This window comes from Falco biarmicus, chromosome 2, assembly GCF_023638135.1.
Source record: "Falco biarmicus isolate bFalBia1 chromosome 2, bFalBia1.pri, whole genome shotgun sequence".
Lineage (NCBI taxonomy): Eukaryota > Metazoa > Chordata > Aves > Falconiformes > Falconidae > Falco > Falco biarmicus.
The window spans coordinates 68,875,900-68,895,820 of record NC_079289.1 but is presented as its reverse complement, the minus strand read 5'-3'; the positions used below and the strand labels follow the sequence as shown (position 1 = coordinate 68,895,820).

General features: G+C 41.0%; 1 protein-coding gene across 2 annotated transcripts in view; it reads left to right on the top strand.

Moving 5' to 3' along the window:
* SLC9A4 (solute carrier family 9 member A4) overlaps positions 1–19,921 on the top strand; it is a 45,208-nt gene that overhangs the window by 1,383 nt on the left and 23,904 nt on the right. The window contains exons 2-7 of one of the 2 annotated variants that reach the window (XM_056327854.1): positions 172–688; positions 3,835–4,298; positions 9,644–9,903; positions 13,107–13,324; positions 18,481–18,683; positions 19,811–19,897. In XM_056327854.1, the coding sequence (XP_056183829.1) occupies positions 415–688; positions 3,835–4,298; positions 9,644–9,903; positions 13,107–13,324; positions 18,481–18,683; positions 19,811–19,897 (1,506 nt within the window). In that variant the 5' untranslated portion in view covers positions 172–414. Of the gene's footprint in view, positions 1–147; positions 689–3,834; positions 4,299–9,643; positions 9,904–13,106; positions 13,325–18,480; positions 18,684–19,810; positions 19,898–19,921 lie in introns of those variants that run through there. The other variant, XM_056327855.1, reaches the window with a different exon arrangement.

Here is a 19,921-nt window from a genome sequence, read left to right as displayed (position 1 = left end):
CTCTCCTACCTGATGCTATTTACTAATGCTGTGCTGGCTGCCTGAATGGTGTGCAATGCAGCTTTTTTTTTTTTTTTTTTTTTTTTTTTTTTTTTAGTGACAGTGGGAAAAAAAAATCAGTGCAGCTGGATAAATAACATAGTTAGAAAGGGCTTTTTTATTCCTTAACAGGGCGATGCTGTGGCCAAGGTTTATCTGGGTCGGAGGAACCTGCAGAACCGGTATCTTCATACAAACTCCAGGCCCGCCTGTAATACAAGGAACAGGACAGGCACATTAGGACTTTTAAAATGACCTTTAATAGGCAAATGAAGCAGCCCTGAGGAAGAAGTCTATGAGCAGCGCGAATCAACAGGAGTGAGTGTTGCATACCTTCATGCACCCACTGTATGCTCTACCTGTAATAAAAGAGTCATGGCCCCAGACATGGGCTCTGCCGCACTTGCACATGCAAAGCTTTTAACCTGGTTGGTGTCCCTGTTGAGTCTGGTATGCTGTTCTGCTGCTGCTACTGTGGATGAGCCCAACCCGGGCAAGAGTTTCTTGCCTCAGTATGAATCTGATCATGGGGGAGCTGTTGACTCTTCACAAGATACAAGGCTACATGTTTTCATAGTGGACTATGACTATGTGCAAATTCCCTATGAAGTTACCCTTTGGATCCTCCTTGCCTCTCTTGCAAAAATAGGTAAGTAGAATATGGGATCTTGGGACCTCCTACCTTCGCAAGAAGTTAAATATGCACCATCTAACCAAGTATCTTCCATGCATTTTTGTAGCTGGGACTGTTTTTACAGTTTCTTTCCTCAAAAGAACAGGTGTGTTCACTACCATGACAATGACAAAATTCCATCTCTGAATGCTTCCAGATTACTTAAGTAAATATATGACCCCTAATTTTCATGTCTCTTGGGTTTATCAATGTTAGTGAGTAGCAACAGAGCTCCCCTACAGTGCTGTCCATCCCTTTTTCTAGGCTTCAAACATCACAAGATAGCAGAATTTGCCACAGCTGTAGAAATCAGTAACACCAGGCTGAGACTTCAAGTATGTTGAATTTGGGGGAGAAAAGTGGGAATAATTCTTCCTTTGTGTGAATAATAGGAAGCATTTCCCTGTGAGTCTTTGTTTTGCATGTTTGCTCCTTAAAGTTGCTCAAAAAGTAATACCGGAGGAGAGGGACTGAGAGTCTAAGAGGGTGTGGCTCGCGGAGATGTAGGGTAAGTGCCTTTTGAATACATATCAATACATCTAGCTTCTATTAGAGCTCCATGTAGCTATCTGAATGAAGACAGACAACTCAGGGAGAAGTAGGGACTGTGATTAACATAGCAAAAATGGCTCACCATGTATCCTACAGGTTTGCATGGCTGTGCTCAAACTATTTTGACCATTCAGCATTCATGCAGCAATAGCAAATAAATGAAGGTGAAGAGCTGCACGCATGTGATTTCCCTGTTTGTTTGATCTTTCCATTACTATAGAACAGGCTAGTAGGTGGGACTGATGACTTTCTGGAGGTGGCCTGAAGATAAACATTTTTCATGTCATAGTCACACGATTGACAAAAATTGTTGTCATGGGCCATGATTCGCCAGTTTCATAATAGCTGATGATCTCAATCCAATTCCTATAAACAAATGTCTTCACTGCTAACATAATAATAAAAATTTTCACAAATCAAATGTGTTGTTATGGCATCAGCAGAGTGTGTTAGCAGTAAGCATATTGATCAATTTCATTATTCATCATCCATAAAAGCACAGGACTTGCCATATGGCAAATCTACTCAATGTTCTTGTTTTGAGCAAGAAATAGATACTTTAGAAGAACTGTGTGATGCCTCCCAAGCAGACTTGTTCCTTAGCTGGGAGTTTTCAAATAATATTATTTTTGATGGAAAGCATGGGGCTGTTGACTTCAAATCTACTTGGAAGAAAGAGTTAGTTTCAATAATCTAGTTACCCACTGAAGAACATTTCCAAACTGTTACAAATTTTTAGTGGTTTATTCGCATATTATCTTCTTTCTCTATTTTAAGATTTTAGGGTGGGAAACATTTCTGAGACCTTGAAAAGCAAGACAGTTCCCTTATTCTGTAAAACTGACAGAAGATTTGAACATTACTTTTTCAATTAAAAAAGGAGATGAGTAGATTTATGATCTTAACATACTTTTTGATACAAACAAATAGTCTCCTAAATAAATTATTTTCAATTTCATAAACATATTTTTTTTGCCTTTACTTTTGAACATTGTTAATTTGAGGGTCACAGAAATGCAGTCACGGCATTAGTTTCTAGAGTTATGGGATGAAGGCTTACCTAGCTTCAGGTATGGAGACACAGCCATTGGATTTATAGGTTTCTTAGTCAGCCTCATAGTCTTTCTTGTAAATTCTGGAAAATTCCTTACATTTCTAGTAGAAGCACTTCTCATTTGCAGTATGATTACACAGTTCCTGGTATAGAGACTAGATGAGCCATTGCTAGACGTTATCTTAGTATTGGTATCAGTATTGATGTCTGATGGGAAGATTATATGAATGCAGTTGCAGTAGCAGTACGCTAAAACAGGCAGAAGGAGCTTCACACCCACAACATTTATACAGTAACTGTAGCCCTGTTTCCATAACACAGCTTGGCTACCTTTGTGCTTGTGAGCTGACCTCAGCTGTGCGTGACTGTCCATATCACCTCAGTTCGGTGTGCTCCTGCTCGGCTCTGGCCCGTGCCGACAAGCCTTCTCCCAGGCAGTGCCGAGGCAGGCTGTGGTCCAGGATCTGTTCCCACAGGCAGTTTGGATATGACCATTTTTGCTGAGGTAGGGAAGAGAATGCTGGGGTAGGGAAGAGAATTTGGCTGTACAGATGCAAGCTGAACCTTTCTGCTTGGAAAAGTCTTTGGCCTGCTTAATTTGCTACTGTAGACTCAGCCTTTATTCTAGCAAGGGGAAAAAAAAATCCCTTAGGGTGCATTACTTTCTCAGATATTTGAGAAAATATCTGAGATAATGTTGAGGCTGCTGATAGTTCTTCCAGCTCTGCTGAAATCACTGGTTTTCTTTCAGCGAACGGACTCAGAAGGCTCTTTACAAAATGTTGTTTACCTTTTGGAGGAACAGAAGTTTTCCCAGAAAAGTGAGGTTAATCAGCTTGCACAAAGCCTTGTGTTACTGTCGCTTCATTCCTGCTGCTTTGGATATTTTGTTGAGTGAATACTCACTGCCTCTGTTTGTGGATCACCTGGAGTCCATGCCATGCTTCAGGAGAGTGTTGGAAGTGGAGGAAGCTGAGTAGACCATGGTACCTGAGCTGCTCCCTGCTTCCTTGGGTTTCTCCAGGTCCCTGGTCCCAAATCCAGCAGGAGCTCTGCAGCCAGGGACCTGCCTCAGCACTGGGGGGATCTTCCTTTGAACCTGCAGCCAGGGACAGGGGTCTCTTTGAGATGGAGGGACAATTCTGTGCCCCAAAGGCTTGGTAGTAGTGATTGCACAGCAAGGATTCTTGAATATTTTCTTTCCAAATTGTGAGGCATGTTTTCAAAGAGGTTTCTGCATTCCTAGAAGTGGAGCTTAGACTCAGGCACATTTGCTCAGCAATTGAGACCTGGGGAGTGGGAAGAAAAAAGGTTCATGACCAAACTGTTCCCCTGCTTTAGCGATACAAGTCTGGAAATATTTCATTTTTAAGGGAACAATACTGCCTGCTTTTACATTCATAATCCTAAGAGCAAAACCTGGCTGTCTAAAGACAAAGTCTTCGAAGGCAGGCAAAACATCAGTCTGACATCAGGTTAATCTAAACCTGACTAATACCCTAATGTTTTATGCAAGGTTTCCATCTCTATCACCGATTACCAAGACTCATGCCCGAAAGCTGCATCCTGATTGCCATTGGAGCACTGGTAGGAGCAATCATCTATGCTTCTGATCACAAGTCTCCACCGGTGATGACCACAAGTATTTACTTCTTGTATCTCCTTCCACCCATCGTCCTGGAGGAGGGTTATTTCATGCCAACTCGCCCATTTTTTGAGAACTTTGGGTCCATCCTGTGGTGGTCTGTGCTGGGATCTCTGCTAAACTCGTTTGGGATTGGCCTCTCCCTCTACGGAATCTGCCAGATTGAAGCCTTTGGCCTGACAGACCTGAACCTGCTGCAGAACCTCCTCTTTGGCAGCATGATTTCAGCTGTGGATCCTGTGGCTGCTCTGGTAGTTTTTGAAGAAGCCTCCGTTAACGAGCAGCTTTACATGATGATCTTTGGAGAGTCATTGCTAAATGATGGCATAACTGTGGTGAGTTTCTTTCCACTCATTGTCTTCCCCTCTTTGGGTTCCTGTGGCTTGTAGGATTATTGGGCACAGGACTAAAGCAGCTTTGAGGAGTTCCTAGATACATTATTCTATGGATACTCCACTCCATTACACTGAAGTAATTTCAATGTATGTAAAGAGTACATCTTACATTAACTCTTTCAAAAACGTATTGGTTTAGAGCTGCTGGAAGAGGGAAGCATACAGATACACATGTTGCTCTTGTATTCCCTGAAGTGAATAGAAAAGCTATAGCTGATCTTGCTGTGAGGATCAGTGTAAGACCTAGGAATGTTCTTGACATTGTGCAAGCAAACAAATAGAAAATTGTACCACATAAAGACTGAAGGCAACGAGGGTACTGATAGAGACCCTGCCTTTTCATGTGCTTTAGAGAGCCCTCCGGGGAAAAAAACCAAACCAAACCAAACCAAAACCAAATACAAACCCAAAAACCAACCCCCCAAAAAAGCCAGACATGGACAACCTCTGGAGGCTGCACTTCTCCAGCCGTTTCTGGGAAGTTCCCCAGAGACCCTAGAGAAGAATTCCAGAAGCCACTAATAACTTTGCATAACTCTGTTTCTAGCAGTAAAAAACCTGACATCTGACAAATGTTCACCTTTCTTGGCTATCTTATCTTAAGTGTCCAGAAACAATGCTTCTTACTTTTATTTTTTTATATGAAAAATTTGTTTTTACAGAGCTCCTTTTGCTAATACTTTTCCTCATTTCTTATTATTTCTATGAAAACTTGGAGCAACCTGAAATTCTAGCTGCAAAACACAATTGACAAAAACACTTAGAACACACGTATTTTTCAAGAAAGAAATTCAAGCAGGAGATGTTATTTCTCAGAAACAAACAGGACTGCTCTTGTGCTCCAAGTTAACTGCAGGTTAAGGAGTTTTGCTAGATAAGATCTTTACAGAATTTAAATCACAGGAATCTAAAATATATAAAAACTATTCAGGTACTGTTATACATGAGGTACAGCACAACTTGGACTTGTAAAGTCTGTACAGAGTTCATTGTTGAAAGGCTTCATGGGAGAAGTGCAGTTTATGAGTAATGTGAAAAGGAAAAGAAATTAAATAAATTCTTGCAGTCACAGCCTATTGATCATAAATCGTTCCCCTTGGTGAATCAGAGCTGTAGGGCTGATGTAGAACCAAGGGACAAATGTTACTCAGCTTTAAATGAAACTGTTTATGCGTTATAGTTGTAACAAAAAATTCCCCAATGCATCTATCACTTCCAGTTGTCTTTTTGGTTCCTTCAAGTGCAGACCTCAAAAAGTAATATGTCTTCCTCACTCTGGAAGAGCCTGTTTCATCCTTTTTTTGACTGGCTCACTACCTCACCTTCCCTTTTTTCTCAGCTGTTATTTATGATGTGGGATCCAACTCATAATGGTGTTCACATGATCTTTCAGTTAGGATCCTGTTATTGCATCCGTGTAGTGACAGAAAGCCTTTAAAAACAGTGGTATTTAGGCATTTCTCAGCACCACTAAGTGTGATAGCAAAAAAGATGAAAGGACTGTACATGGGGAGCGTTGGCCACACCACTGTGAGTTGCCTTTGCCCCATGTGCCCTCATCTTTGGGGAACCTTCTCCCAGCAGCTATGTTGCAATCAGTTTGTCAGCTCCTGCTGATGTATCTCCACATTGACCACCTCTCATATATTTTCTGGGCATTCAAATTTTCCAAATCTCTACCTGGCTTCATGTTTGAGAAGTCTGAAGTATTTGTCACCTGGATGGAGCCCAGTAGGTTACTTTCTCCTCTCTGATACCCCCCCTTTCCTTTTAAAAGGCTTTAAAACTGCTTATCTTGGGTGTCTTATCTTACCATTTCCTCCCTGTTCCTCTCTTAACAGTTTCCTTTGAGTTAACTCTGTGTTTAAAAAGATAATATCACCAAAATATATTAAGCATACATATTTTTGATTGTTTAAATACAAGTATCTGCTGGTTCTCTCCAGTCTGCTTATCAGCTTGACCATTTTTTCCCCTAGCAGGAAAAACTGGTATAAAATTTGCTGGACTTGTGTGTTATATTTGAGGCAACAATAACTCCCTCTCCTATATTTAGTTCAATATCCTTGTATAAAAAAATCACAAAATAACATACTGTGGAATTAGAATGATGATTTAGGGGTTATGCCTTTATGTAGGGGACTGGGACAAAAATGGCTAATTTACCCTTTCTACTCATTTGTAGGACCATATAGCGCCTCAGTAGGGCCATGCCTGTGGATGGAACAAGGCTCCAGGTCCTGTTCATTGCTTCTTTTACTGGTTGCTTCTGAGTGGACTGTTAGCATCAGAATAGTACAAACAGCAACAGGACTGGTCCTAGCAAGTATCATACATTAGGGGAGTTCCAAAGCTCTGTTCAAAACAGTGATGTGGGTAAATCCAGTGTGGATTTCATTTAAACCTGAACAGAGGTGGAGGACCCTGATTTTGCTGCAAAGTATTTCAGGCATCTGAAGCTCTGGTCCTGCATACACACAGACCGTTTCTATCTCAAGAGGAGCTGAGCACCTGTGTGCAACAGGAAATTGATTCTTTCCTCTGACTACTTCATCTCTGAGGCTTGATTTGAGAAACACTGAGAACACCTATACATCCTGCTGTACTCAAAATTAAGTGGCAGTGACTATTTAGACTGCTATCTAATGGTGCCTTCTCTTCTTTGTGCGCAGTAGCACAGCAATTAAATAAACCTACTGCATGATGGAGACCCACATAAAATTGATTTTTTTGTTTAAAGGTATTTGAATTTACCCCTCTGATGTCACTGAGGAAGCCTTTGACTACTGGATTGTATGGGTGCTAGGGAGGAGGATGGAGATATTTCTCCTGCTGTTGAAGCTGACCTATGTGTTTAGACTAAAATTAAGTGCATGTGGTCAGAAAGAGCTATCACGGTGGAAAGAAAAGAGTTATGAAGGCTGCCTGTGTTGGTGTTTAAGGCAGTCACTTGAAAATCTTTTTTCCAATGCTTCTGATGTGGATGATATTTGCAATGCTCGTATCATAGACAACTGGAGCAGGGACCAGTCCCTGGGGAGGTCCCCTGTGGATGACAGTGTCACACTGCCTCTTCTTCTCCCTGGCTCTAATAGCCACCCAGTGGTACACCACTACATGGTAATATCCCCTCCAAAAAACCCAAAGCATGACATTCTCAGAGTTGTTAAATGAGGCCAGCTATCAATCCATCCCTTCTTGTTGGGTGAACAAAGGCATCTTGAGCTGATTCAGGCTTTTCTACCATATAAAGAATTATAGTACTCTGTTTACTGGCACAAACACTGCAATGTAACTTATCCAAGCAGCAGTTACATGGAGCCTCACTTGTATGATGCAGTGCAGGATGCTGTGCAGAACAGTTTACTCCCACAAAGCATGTTACAAAAAAAATGAGAACTATGTCGCATTTCCATAATTTCTATTTTAATGCCAATTCAGTTATATCATATAAACGCTTTAGGAACTAGAAAAAAGGAGAAAAACTTACTATCATTTGCTGAGTGTAATTTGTTTTATTCATAAGTCAGCATAGATTCATGCCTTGGTATCATTTATAAAGAATCATGTCTTCAAAACAGGCTGAAGTCTGCAAGAAAGGGGGAACAGAGAGGGAACAGGTTTTGTAATTAAAAGCTATATGGTAAGTACATTAAGGTTTACTTACTGTGGAGAGATGAACCCTCTTTTCCTTATCTGCCACTGAAGAACCTAATTTCGTACATATTCATTAGGAAAAAGAAGGTCTGGATATTTTCTCACATGAAACATTTTGTTGTGCTTTGTCTGTCCCCCCCAAACACTAGCGATGATCTTTCTGGAGAACAGGCTGTGTGACAGCTCAAGGTCATATATGCCCAGCAGCAATTTAAGATTAGATAGTAGCTGGGGAATAATTATTATCCTAATAAGCTTGGCTCTTCTACCTGAAAATATCTGCTTTAATCTTCTTAATAGCCTTCTGGAATTAACTATACGAAGAAGAAAGACCAAAGAAAACCAGATAAGGAAAATGATTTTGGTCTGTTTTGCATTTTTGAATTAATGCTTTGGTGCAACAGCTTTGGAGACCTGGTATCTTTAGATGTTCCCAAAATTCTCTTGCAAACTGAAAGGTGACTTTCATGCATTACACACTCCCTGTAACAGATCTGTCAGGACTTAATGTTAACCGACTGTCAGCAATAAGACCTTTCTATTACTACACCACTCATTACTGTGGAAACTTCCTATTAGTTTCTAAAAGATGGATGAAAGTGCAATATACTGAAGATTTTTCATCATGTATTTCTGCAGAAAATAAATTAATATTAATAGAAGTATGGTAAACTTATCTCCTCTAAACTAAATTAAAATATCTTTATAGATCAAATTACATAATGTAGAAAATGAACTCTTTCATCTAATCTGACACTGTTTTTTCTTTTTCATCATTTCAAGCTTTCTAGTCAAAATATATGTGTGAAGGGTCTTTAGGCCATTTAGAGTGCCACAGCTTTTGGTTCCCACTTTGAGATTGACACAGAGTTCCTGGGAAGAACATTATGTAGCATCAAATCCCAAACATGTGAGGACAGAGAAGCTGTATTTTTCTAGCTGGAGACAATATGAAAGCTAGGCTACCATTTCCCTTCCCTTCCCTTCCCTTCCCTTCCCTTCCCTTCCCTTCCCTTCCCTTCCCTTCCCTTCCCTTCCCTTCCCTTCCTTCTCCTGCTTCATTTCCCATTCTGGTAATGTTTCATGGGGTTTATGTGCCAAGTACTATTGAAAAACATATAACATTCCAGAGTCCACCTAATGAAGTGTGTCCAGTCTACTGATCATACAGACAACCTAAATGGGATTTAATTCAAAAGTGTGATTCTTAGTCACTGCCCTGCCCCATCCTGAGTCAGAAAAATAATGTGAGGGGGGAACCTGGGGTTGGTAAGGTACCTAGCTGGTCTCTCAACATCTGCTACAAAGACCAATAATTAAGTTTACCTTCAGAAAATGAAAAAACATGAGTATTTTTCAGTTACTTTGATTGCATTTGATCCCCCAGAGTTTTACTTTTATTACATACCCATCTACCCTTCTGGTTTTTTGCTATTTTTCAGGACACTTAACAGATCTTTAATTCTGGGACTTGTTAAGAACTAGCTGAGATTTCAACTGCAACTTTGCTGAGCTGTGTAAAGGAATTTCAGGCATACATCCACCCCCACCCCCCCACGCTATGAAAAGAGTAAGCCTGCCAGGTTCAGAAAGTTATCTGACTGTTGTCTCCTTATTTTTACATGTAGGTTTTATATAACATCTTCATCGCCTTCACCCAGATGCACAGGTATGAAGAAATTGAATCCATTGATGTCTTTGCTGGCTTTGCTCGCTTCTTCGTGGTGGGGCTGGGTGGCATGTTGTTTGGCATCGTCTTTGGATTTGTGTCGGCACTCATGACTCGATTCACCCGCAACGTTTCTGCTATCGAACCACTGCTGGTCTTCATGTTCAGCTACCTGTCATACTTGTCTGCTGAAACCCTTTACATCTCCGGCATTTTGGCGTGAGTATCCTTTATGGTTTTTTGGATGCCCTCTTGAGGGAATTGGCATTGTTTTGAGGAGGGGGTTTGCTCAAGGTTGGTACAATACAGGCATTTTCAGTCTTTGGCCTAGAGATCTGCAGTGGATGTTTTCTAAGGCATCTGTAAAATGTAGTGCTAACTAGGAAAAGCAGTCCCACAGTCAGCGTAGACATAGATGTACTACTGAGGAGTGCATGTTTGCACTAAAATTATTTTAGGGTTTTGCCTGCGGTAAAAAATACTGCAAGCTGTGGGTAAAATGACTAGTGCTGCCACCATCTGACTGCTGCCTCTGATAAGATCAGCAGAATGAGAGAATGATTTGATAACAGATCACTGTATCTGTATTTATTTCTAAGCAGCACCACCATCAGATTACAAGAGAGATGGGAACTAAGGAGTATAGGAAATGTAATAAAGAACATCTGAGTTCTTCCTTTTGCATAGAGCTGTGAACATCAGCTCTAAGACAGTTTGCCGGAATCATTACATTTGAACAACACCACTAGAACTGAAACCAGGCAAAACCAGACAACCAAGAACGTCAAGCACATAAGGATACATATACTCATGTATGTGGATATTGACGATCATATTTTGATGTGGTCAGGACAGCTTGATACTGCTGTAGTGCTGGGGACTGCTTCCTTAAAGTGCTGTGATGGCATGGTTGTCCACTGCAGAAAGCCAGCAGGTCTGTTGATATAAATGCTGATAGGGTGAGTACTGTGGGAAGGAAGGAGGGCAGCAGAAGGAAAGGAAAGCAGGAAAGAAGAAAGTTTTCTTCTAGCCGAAGAAAAAAGAACAGGAGTGGAAGTGAGAAATTTTATAAGAAAACTGCTGGTAGGTGAGTTTCAAAGATACCACACCAAACAGCCCCTCAGGAGGATGACGTGTAAAGAAAGGAGAACCTGATGGTGTCAAATGCTCCAGCTAGAGCTGCTGGTGCTTCAGGCTCAGTGACCAGCTGGTGGGTGGCAGCAGCCTTGCATGGCCTGTGTTGGCTCTGAGCTTGCATGCCAGGTCTTGTGGGCTTTGGTGCTCCAGAAAGGAGTTCCCTTTATTGAGGTTTAAACCTAAACAAATACAAGCATCTGGCTTTTGATGTCCAGACAGGTGCATTTATTCACCTCCACTTGTTGAATTATGATTTCCTAGAATTGTACAATTATAGATTTATAGAATCACAGAATGGTTTGGATTGGAAGGGACCTTTAAATATCATCTCATCCAACCCCCCTGCAATGAGCAGGGACACCTTCAACTAGACCAGGTTGCTCAGAGCCCTGTCCAACCCGACCTTGAATGTTTCCAGGGATGGGGCATCTATAGTCTCTTTGGGCAACCTGTGCCAGTGTTTCACCACCCTCATTGTAAAAAATTTCTTCCTTATATCTAGTCTAATTTTACCTTAATATTTTAGTTTAAAACCATTACCCCTTGTCCTGTCGCAACAGGTGCTACTAAAAAGTTTGTGCCCACCTTTCTTATAAGCCCTCTTTAAGTACTGAAATGCTGCAATAAAAGTCTCCCAGGCCCTTCTTTTCTCCAGGCTGTTTCATTCTCCCCAATTTGTTCAATGTCACAGAAGGATCTGCTTTGTAAAAGCAACCTTTGCAGGATGGCCCTGGGAAGCAAAATTTGAATATTTGACTGCATCAAATAAGTAGTTAGACAGGAGATATGTTTTTCTGAGCAATTAGACAAAGCAGATGAGTCTTGTAGTATGTTTTGCATATCCAACCCAGCTGGTCTGATTGAGGTGACTGGTGACTTTAGTTGAACAGGGTTACACCTACTATGTAGTGAGCATTAATACCATATGGACCCTTTCCTACCTGCACTGCCCAAAATACTCCTTCCCTGCCTATTCATTACACTAGACTACATAGCTCTTTATTTCTGTTGCTTCCTATTTTCATTAGAGTACTGAAATGATTAGTAATAGAAGAAGGTTAATATAATTGGATTTATTATTCTTACTGCTTCATTAAGGAAATCGTTGCTTGTTTTAGAGATGGGAACTTATTGTCACCCTTCTGAATTATTGAGGAATTCATTCATTTTTCACTTGGATCATGAAAGTCTATTATACATATGTCTCTGAAAGTCAACAGTATTAAACATTAATGCCTAATGGCCTTATGTTAGAGTGTCCTTGGACCTGCTAAATGTCTCAGCCTCACCAGAATACCCTTGAGATTTCTTTAGTGGAAATTAAATGAACAGAAACTAGATAAAGGGTTATTTAATGAACAGTCAGCATTCTCTGAATTCACAAGTCTGGAAAAATATCATCACAAGAAGCCCCCAAAGACTAAAATATTATCAGTAGAACTAGATGATGGAATACGTTACTAGCATAGCACTCAATCTATCACCTATGACTATGGAAAACAGAGGGGGGAAGAGGAAACCCCCTTCAGTAAGGCTGCTCAAAGACTACTGCTCCATGTGATTGTTGCCAGCATCTGTGCTGGGTGGCTGCTGATGCCTCTGAGGAAGGCTCTAGTCTTCATTAACAGTGAAGAGGTGCAAAACATTGCTTTGTTTCCTTAGGCATATTCTCCACACCCTGGGTAACTAAAAGGGGGGAAGGACACCTCTGCAGAATAACTGAATTTCCCCTTGTGGCACAGCAGTGGGCTGCTGTGGGTGGAGAGTCACTGAAGATTTACCCTGGCTCTGCTGATCTGCAAGCCAGCTGGCAGGGAGCTACTGGGAGCTTTGAACCCAGCATAGGACTACCACCGTGTTCTACCACCACCACCTCAAAGGAGAAGATCACTAAGAGGCAGGTTCTGTCCCTCTAAGTAATCTATCCGTAGGCTGGTAGGACTTGCCCTTTCTTTGAGACTCAAATATTTGATGCTTGGTGACTTATGTGTTAGGCATTCAGGATAAAATGGACTCTGAGCTGGAACACGATACCCTCACTTCCTCATCTGGAAGGCTGACTGGTTTGCTTCCTTCTTCCTGCATGCAAAATGGATTTGTAAAGCTGAATGAAGATGCTCTCCTATCTAATGAAATAGCTAATGTTACTGAAGAAATAAAATGTTTCTTGATATTAGGAAGGTCACAGGGTGATGAGGTAGAGTGCAGGCAATGAAGGCTGAGGTCATTCTTACATGAAAAGAAAAACAGATTTTGGCTGATCTCTGATGTTTTGCCTGGTACAGGATGACAGCCTGTGCAGTGACAATGAAAAAATACGTGGAGGAGAATGTTTCCCAGAATTCCTATACTACAATAAAGTATTTCATGAAGATGCTGAGCAGCGTCAGTGAGACCTTGATTTTTGTGTTCATGGGAGTGTCCACAGTGGGGAAAAACCACGACTGGAACTGGGCCTTCATTTGTTTCACTTTGCTCTTCTGTCTCCTTTGGCGGACACTGAGTAAGTCAACTTTTGCAAGCAGCTTTCTCTGCATCTCTGATAGAACATACCTTTTGGTGCAAAGGTATGTTAGAAAAGTCTGTGCAGACTGGCATAACCAGTTCAATAATGTATTTACCAGGTTTATGTTGCTGACAAGTTATTTTTACAAATGTACACATGGAGAAAAAGGGGGAAGAAGCCCTGAAGAAATCTGTATGCCAGTCTTTAAGCACAGACTTTATGATTTGGTGAGAATGGAGTAATTTTAGCAATAGTAAAATATTACTATGATTATGCCCTTGAGTAAGTGGGCATCATAATGATTTCATTACATACTGTAATTCGCTTACTAATTAGATAATGTACATCACCACACTTCTGGTGCTATAACACTAAAGGTCCTGGGACAGGAGTGCCGGAGGCATTGAAAAAGAGGGAAGGTGAAAATTAGTGCTGATAGATAACTGAAAGGGAGACCGTTTCCTTCCTTATACCACATCTAGGTCAACCACACTATGCTACTGTTCCTCACAAGTCAACTCTGAAGTTTTAAACTGCTAGAAAAGAGTGCCTGTTTGAAGTGACTCCATTTCTACACACAGAATCTCCCTGTTCCTGTGAAGGTCTCCTACTCCCCAATCTATGAGACTGGGATTCCTCCAGCATGGGCAGGGAAGTTTATAAATGATGTCACACAAGCTGTGGGACACAATTTCTCATCTTGTCCTAATATTCAGGATGGATTTACAGTAATGTTGAAAAAAAAGAAGCAATAGGAAGGCTGGTGGTGTTCTGGAGGTGGTAGCAGTCCTGGCAAACTTCTCATAGGAGCTGCTTTAATGCCTGTTAGCCAATTTACTGCAACTGTGGGAGCAGAGGCAACACATTGCCACCTTCTCTTTCATCTACTAGTACTGTCCAGCCAAACCCCAGTGCCAGCTGGAGTTAAACCATGACACACTCTAGCTGACAAAAGAAAAGAAGGAATCGCCTAATGGTCAGACCAACCTTCTAGTGGTGTCTTCAGCAGAGCCTTCAGGAGATGGTAATTACAAAACCTTGCAAACCTTGCCACATTCTGAGCTCTGTTCACCTATTTCCTCAGCATCTACAGTCTGTTTTGTCACTACGCTATATAAGTGTCTGGTTTGGACTTGTTGCCGATAAATTATACTATCATTTTTTTGGACCTGAATATTCTGCATCAGTTTAAGTTACAACTGCTGCAGTAGAAAGCAAATGTATTTACTCCTGGAGAGGTATTGAATTATGGAACACATCCTACTCAGCCACTGTTACTGCCACTTAAATTTAGTTAAAAATATGAGGGAATGATGCTTTTCTAATGAAAGATGTTTTGGAAGTAGTACACATGAGAGGGCCAAAAATACAATCATGCAGGCAACCTTATTTCTGACAATTTAACTTCTGTGTGCCTGAATTAGCCATCTTAATAACAGGTCTTTTGAATCTCAGTGGGATTTTTCATATTTTTAAAGAAAAGGAGAAATCCAAATATTCCATGAGATGGCCTTGGAGGAGACGTTCTAAGAACTGAAATTTATGCACCTGCCTTGGCTGAGTACGTAGATTAGCTCCCCCATGTTTCATTTATAATCAAAGAAGGCTCCTCTGGAACATCCTGTGGGGCAGAATTCTGCACTGGGCACCTGCCATCACCTCCTCCAGCATTCAGCCCTTGTCTATATTCCCTTTACATACACAGCCCAGACTTGAGGTCTGGTCATTGGCTCTACATCATCTGCTACAGTATGGAGGAGGAACAAGAACTGTCAGGTGATTCATCAGGGCCAGCTGTGCCCTGAAGGGGAAGGCAAAAAGGGGTTGAGAGGAAACAGCCAGTGATAGTTGCTGGAGACTGGTTGATAAATCAACTGGAGAATATGCTTTGTCTTCTCCACCACTCACAAAGGAAGAAATGGATGAAGATGTGAAGACTGAGGGCAGCCTTAACTGCAGTCACCATGCGACTGTGGATGCTAAGATCCTGAGAGGAGTGAGCAAGACAACAAACAGCAGAATTACAACCCTGGACTTCAAAGACAAGATTTTGGCCAGTTGAAGTGGTTGATAATGTGGGAAGGGAATTGGCTAGACCGCTGGGCTCAAAATACTGGTCTAGCTGGTGGCTAATGGCATCCCTCAGGGCTCAGTGCGAGGACCAATATTATTTTAATGTCTTCATTAATGGCCTGGAGGATGGAATAGAATGCACACTGGGAAAGTTTGTGGCTGTTGTGGTTTAACCCCAGCTGGCAATGAAGTACCATGCAGTCACTTGCTCAATGCCCGCCCCCTCAGTGAAAGGGAAAGGAGAATCAGAAAGATTCTAAACTTCTAACTATTCATGTTAAAATGCATGGGTTGAGATAAGAAGAGTTTCATAATTTAAATAAAATATAATAATAGTAGTAGTGGAAGTAGTAATAGTAGTAGTAGTAGTTGTAATGAAAAAGGAGACAACAAAAAGAGAGAGAGAAATACCTCCCCCCACTAAAAACAAGTGATGCACAATACAATTGTTTTACCACCTGCTGACTGATGCCCAGCCAGCCCCTGAACAGTGATCAGCCCCTTCTGGTCAGCTCCTCCCAGTTTATATCCTGAGCATGATACTCCACGGTATGGAATATCCCTTTGGCTAGTTCAGACGAGCTGTCCTGGCTATGCATCCTCCTAGCTTCTTGTGCCCCTGCTTACAGCAGTGCATGGGGAACTGAAAAGTTCTTGACTTAGGGCAAGCACTATTTAGCAATCGTCAGTGTGTTATCAACATTATTCCCGTGATAAATCCAAAACACAGCACTGTACCAGCTACTAGGAAGAAAATTAACTCTATGCCTGCCAAAACCAGGACAGTGGCTGACACCAAACTGCAGGGAGCAGTCAATATTCTGAATAGCTTCCCTTCAAAGGGATCTGGACAGGCTGGAGAAGTGGGCTGACAGCAAGCTCACGAAGTTCAAGAAGAGCACATGCAAGGACTGTGGGTTAGAATAACTCCATGCAGCAGTATAGGCTTGGAGCCTAGTAAGCAACTCTGCAGAAAAACACCTGGCCTGGCAGACAACAGGTTGAACACAAGCCCGAATTATGTCCTTGTGACAAAGAAGGCCAGCCATGTCCTGGGCTACATTAGTAAGTGTGTAGCTAGCAGGTCCAGCGAAGTGTTTCTGCCCCTCTCTTCAGCACTGGTTGAAGTGTGTGCTGTCTCCAGAGTGCTCTCTCCAGTTCTGGGCTCCCCAGTATAGGAACGACATGGAGGTTCTGGATCAAGTGTAATAGAGGCCACCAACCTAGTCAGAGGCTGGAGCACTGGACATACAAGATGAGTCTCAGAGTGCTGACTCCATGCAGCCTTGGGAAGATAGGGCACAGGAGAGACCTTATTACTTTCTACAAGTAATCAATCAGAGGAGAGAGAGAAGACAGAGCCAGACATTTTTCAGAGGTGCACATCAATAGGACAAGAGGCAACAGACACAAGCTGGAACGTGGGAAATTCTGATTAGGCAGTACGAAACCATTTCTTAACATGGACGGTGATCCAAAGGCATTCAAGACTTGACTGCAGCTTTGAGCAACCTGATCTGATTAGCTTGACTTTGAGTAGGGACTTGGGCTACACGACCTCTAAAGGTCCTTTCCAGCCTGCAATACTCTGAAGGTAACATTTGGGACTAGCTAAGTGTTGGCATCAAACATCTGAGGTTAAGGTGCTATTTCTTAAATCTCTCAGGTGGCTTATCCCTCTGTCAAAAAGAATACCAGAGCAGGAAGAAGACGTTGGCTTGACCCTCAAAGCCCATACACATTTCAAGACCTTTTAACCCTGGGAGTCCTGGAGGAAGGCATTTAACAAGAGGAAAAAGAGGAAAGGGGAAACCTATGAAGGTTCAAGTAGGTGCATCTGAACAGCTCTATTCTATAAGGATGACCTAAGTACTCAACAACAGAGGTGATACTATTCTTGTGGGTTGACAGCAAAAATAAAGTAATTAAATATTTTCTTGCTAATCCAGGGCCAAGCATGGCCTCTGATTTTTTAAAGGCTTACTTTTGGAGTCTGTATTGGAATATCCTTCCAATCAAGACAGAAATAAGCGCTCTTCTGATACAAAGGCTATTTTGCTGCTTAATGTCTGTCCTTCTCTCAAACACCAAGGGGAGTGCTAGAGCTTTCCAGGGGAAGGCCAAAATATTTTCTGCTGAATTTGTTTGCTAAAATGATTACATCATTTTCTCTGAAGCTTGAATAAAATAAAGAGAATTGGCCTGAGGGTGATACCTCACATATGCAGTTTCAGTCTAGGTAGCTGATGTCTAGCATATTTGTAAGTAGCCAAATAAGGTCTTATATAAAGCAGTATCCAGCAACCTACATAGCAAGATAGTGCTACTGCCCTTACCTATAATAATCCACTGAGTTTATGAGTGACAGCTGTGTAAAATAACACTAGTAATTACCAGCATTTGTCAGTTTTTACTTCAGTAGTTTAACAGTTTCCACACAAAACATGAGTTACAAATTTCTTATGGAAGATGAAGAAGATTAAGAATAAATTGAGCAAACTGCTGAATTTACTCTATAAAGAAAAGCTGCAGTCCTTACACAGCCACAGGCTGTCCGATTAATCTTAAAGCAAAATGAAATTTCAGAAATAAACAGAGAATTACAGGCACAATAAGCCAGAGGATTAAAAATTAAAATGCTATTACTCTCTGCTTTTCAGTGAACCTGTCCACAGGACTTGTTGTTAAAGCACTGTTCAAACACTTTAGGCAGATACTGTGCAGAAAGCAGGAAACATTGCAGGGGAAGACACAAAAAAACTCTCATCCAGTGGTTTGTCTTGTCTCCAGAACACGTTGGAGAAGAACTGTGCAACATAAATATAGAACATAAATATTTTCACCTAATCTCACTTCTAACCTGCATGAGTGAATTTAAATCCTGAAGCAATTAGGAACCATGGTCTTTTCTAGGAGATTATTTCACACAAAACAGATTCAGCAGTTGGTCAAAGAGAAGCTACAAGAACAAAAAATTTGAAAGAAAGGTCTGTCAACAGCTGCCTGAGCCAAGATATTTTGTTTTAAATATTTGCCTTTTCTTCTTGATTAATAACAGTTGTGGTTCTTTCCCTTGCTAGGTGTATTTGCTCTCTTCTACATCAGTAACAAGTTCCGAACATATCCCTTCACCTTCAAAGACCAACTCATTATTTCCTACAGTGGCCTTCGAGGAGCCAGCAGTTTCTCTCTTGCATTCTTGCTTCCAGTGAATCTCTTCCCAAGAAAAAATCTCTTCATTACTGCCACTCTTGTAGTTATATATTTCACTGTGTTCATCCAAGTAAGTGTATTTCTTAATGGATTGCTTTCATGTAGTAGAGGTGACGGAAAGCTTCATAGTGAAGATTGCATTGAATTTACTCTTAAACTATGACAAGCTATCATATTTTAAGGCTAGATTTAGCACTGCACTGTCTAATTACCCTTTCAGGGCTTTTTAGGTATCACTAAATAACTTTTTCAGAAAGACTTTACTGAAAACCTGTGTCTTCTAAAATATTCAGGGAAAAGGGCATTTTGTGTCCCAAATCTGTGTTCACTCCACATGTGCTTGCTAATGTTTCCAAATTAAGAAGCATTTTAACTAGGCTTCAGCCCAGAATCATTCTTTACTAGTGGTGTATCTCAGACTGAACTACGTCTGTTCTGTGAAGGTTTTTGAGGTTTTTATTTGATCTTCATTCATCCTGAAGAGCAAATGAGAACATTTTGAAATCCTTTGTGAAAGAATATTAAAGAAAAATAAAGTTAATACTTCAGATTTGTAAGAATAAGTGTCTACTTCAGATGTTTGGGTTATTCCACTTGGCTTACACTGCTCTACCTGGAAGAACTGAATCTTCCTGAGGTCTTGCATCCCGTGTTCTGTATTTTCCCATACCAATCTCTCTGATACTCTAGGGTGCCAATGGGACACTACACACTTGTGGTTAGCCACTTAGATTCCACCAGAAAATTTCAGAAAAACCCTTTTCTTTCTATTTCCCCTTTTTAAATGCTATTCTGTAGCAGTGCAGTAAAGAATTGTGAACAGCTGGAAATGGTTCCTAGGTGGAAAAAATCCACAAAATGTTTAATTCTGAAAATGTTGAAGTAAGAGGATTCAAGAGTGTAAGAATCTCACAAAAATAATGTTTTCTATCAAGTGACTGTTTTGAAGAAAGTTGGCAATGAATCACTTTACATGGTTAAAACATGTCATTAAATATAAGCTCACTTAAGAAAAGCCTGGTGAGTAGGTTTTTTTGAGTTTTTGAATTTTATACCTCCTCTGTAGCTCTCCATACAATTAGTAGATTGTTCTTGCACCTAAGACATAGCTTTCCTAATTGATTAAAATGGAATCCTTTTGCTTTCTGTTTTTTTCCAAAAGATAACTAACAATTCAGCTCATTGTTCCAAATGCAGGGGATCACAATTGGACCATTGGTCAGATATCTAGATGTTAAAAAGACCAACAAAAAGGAGTCCATCAATGAAGAAATTCATGTGCGAGTAAGTCTTTTTCACATCAGTAGC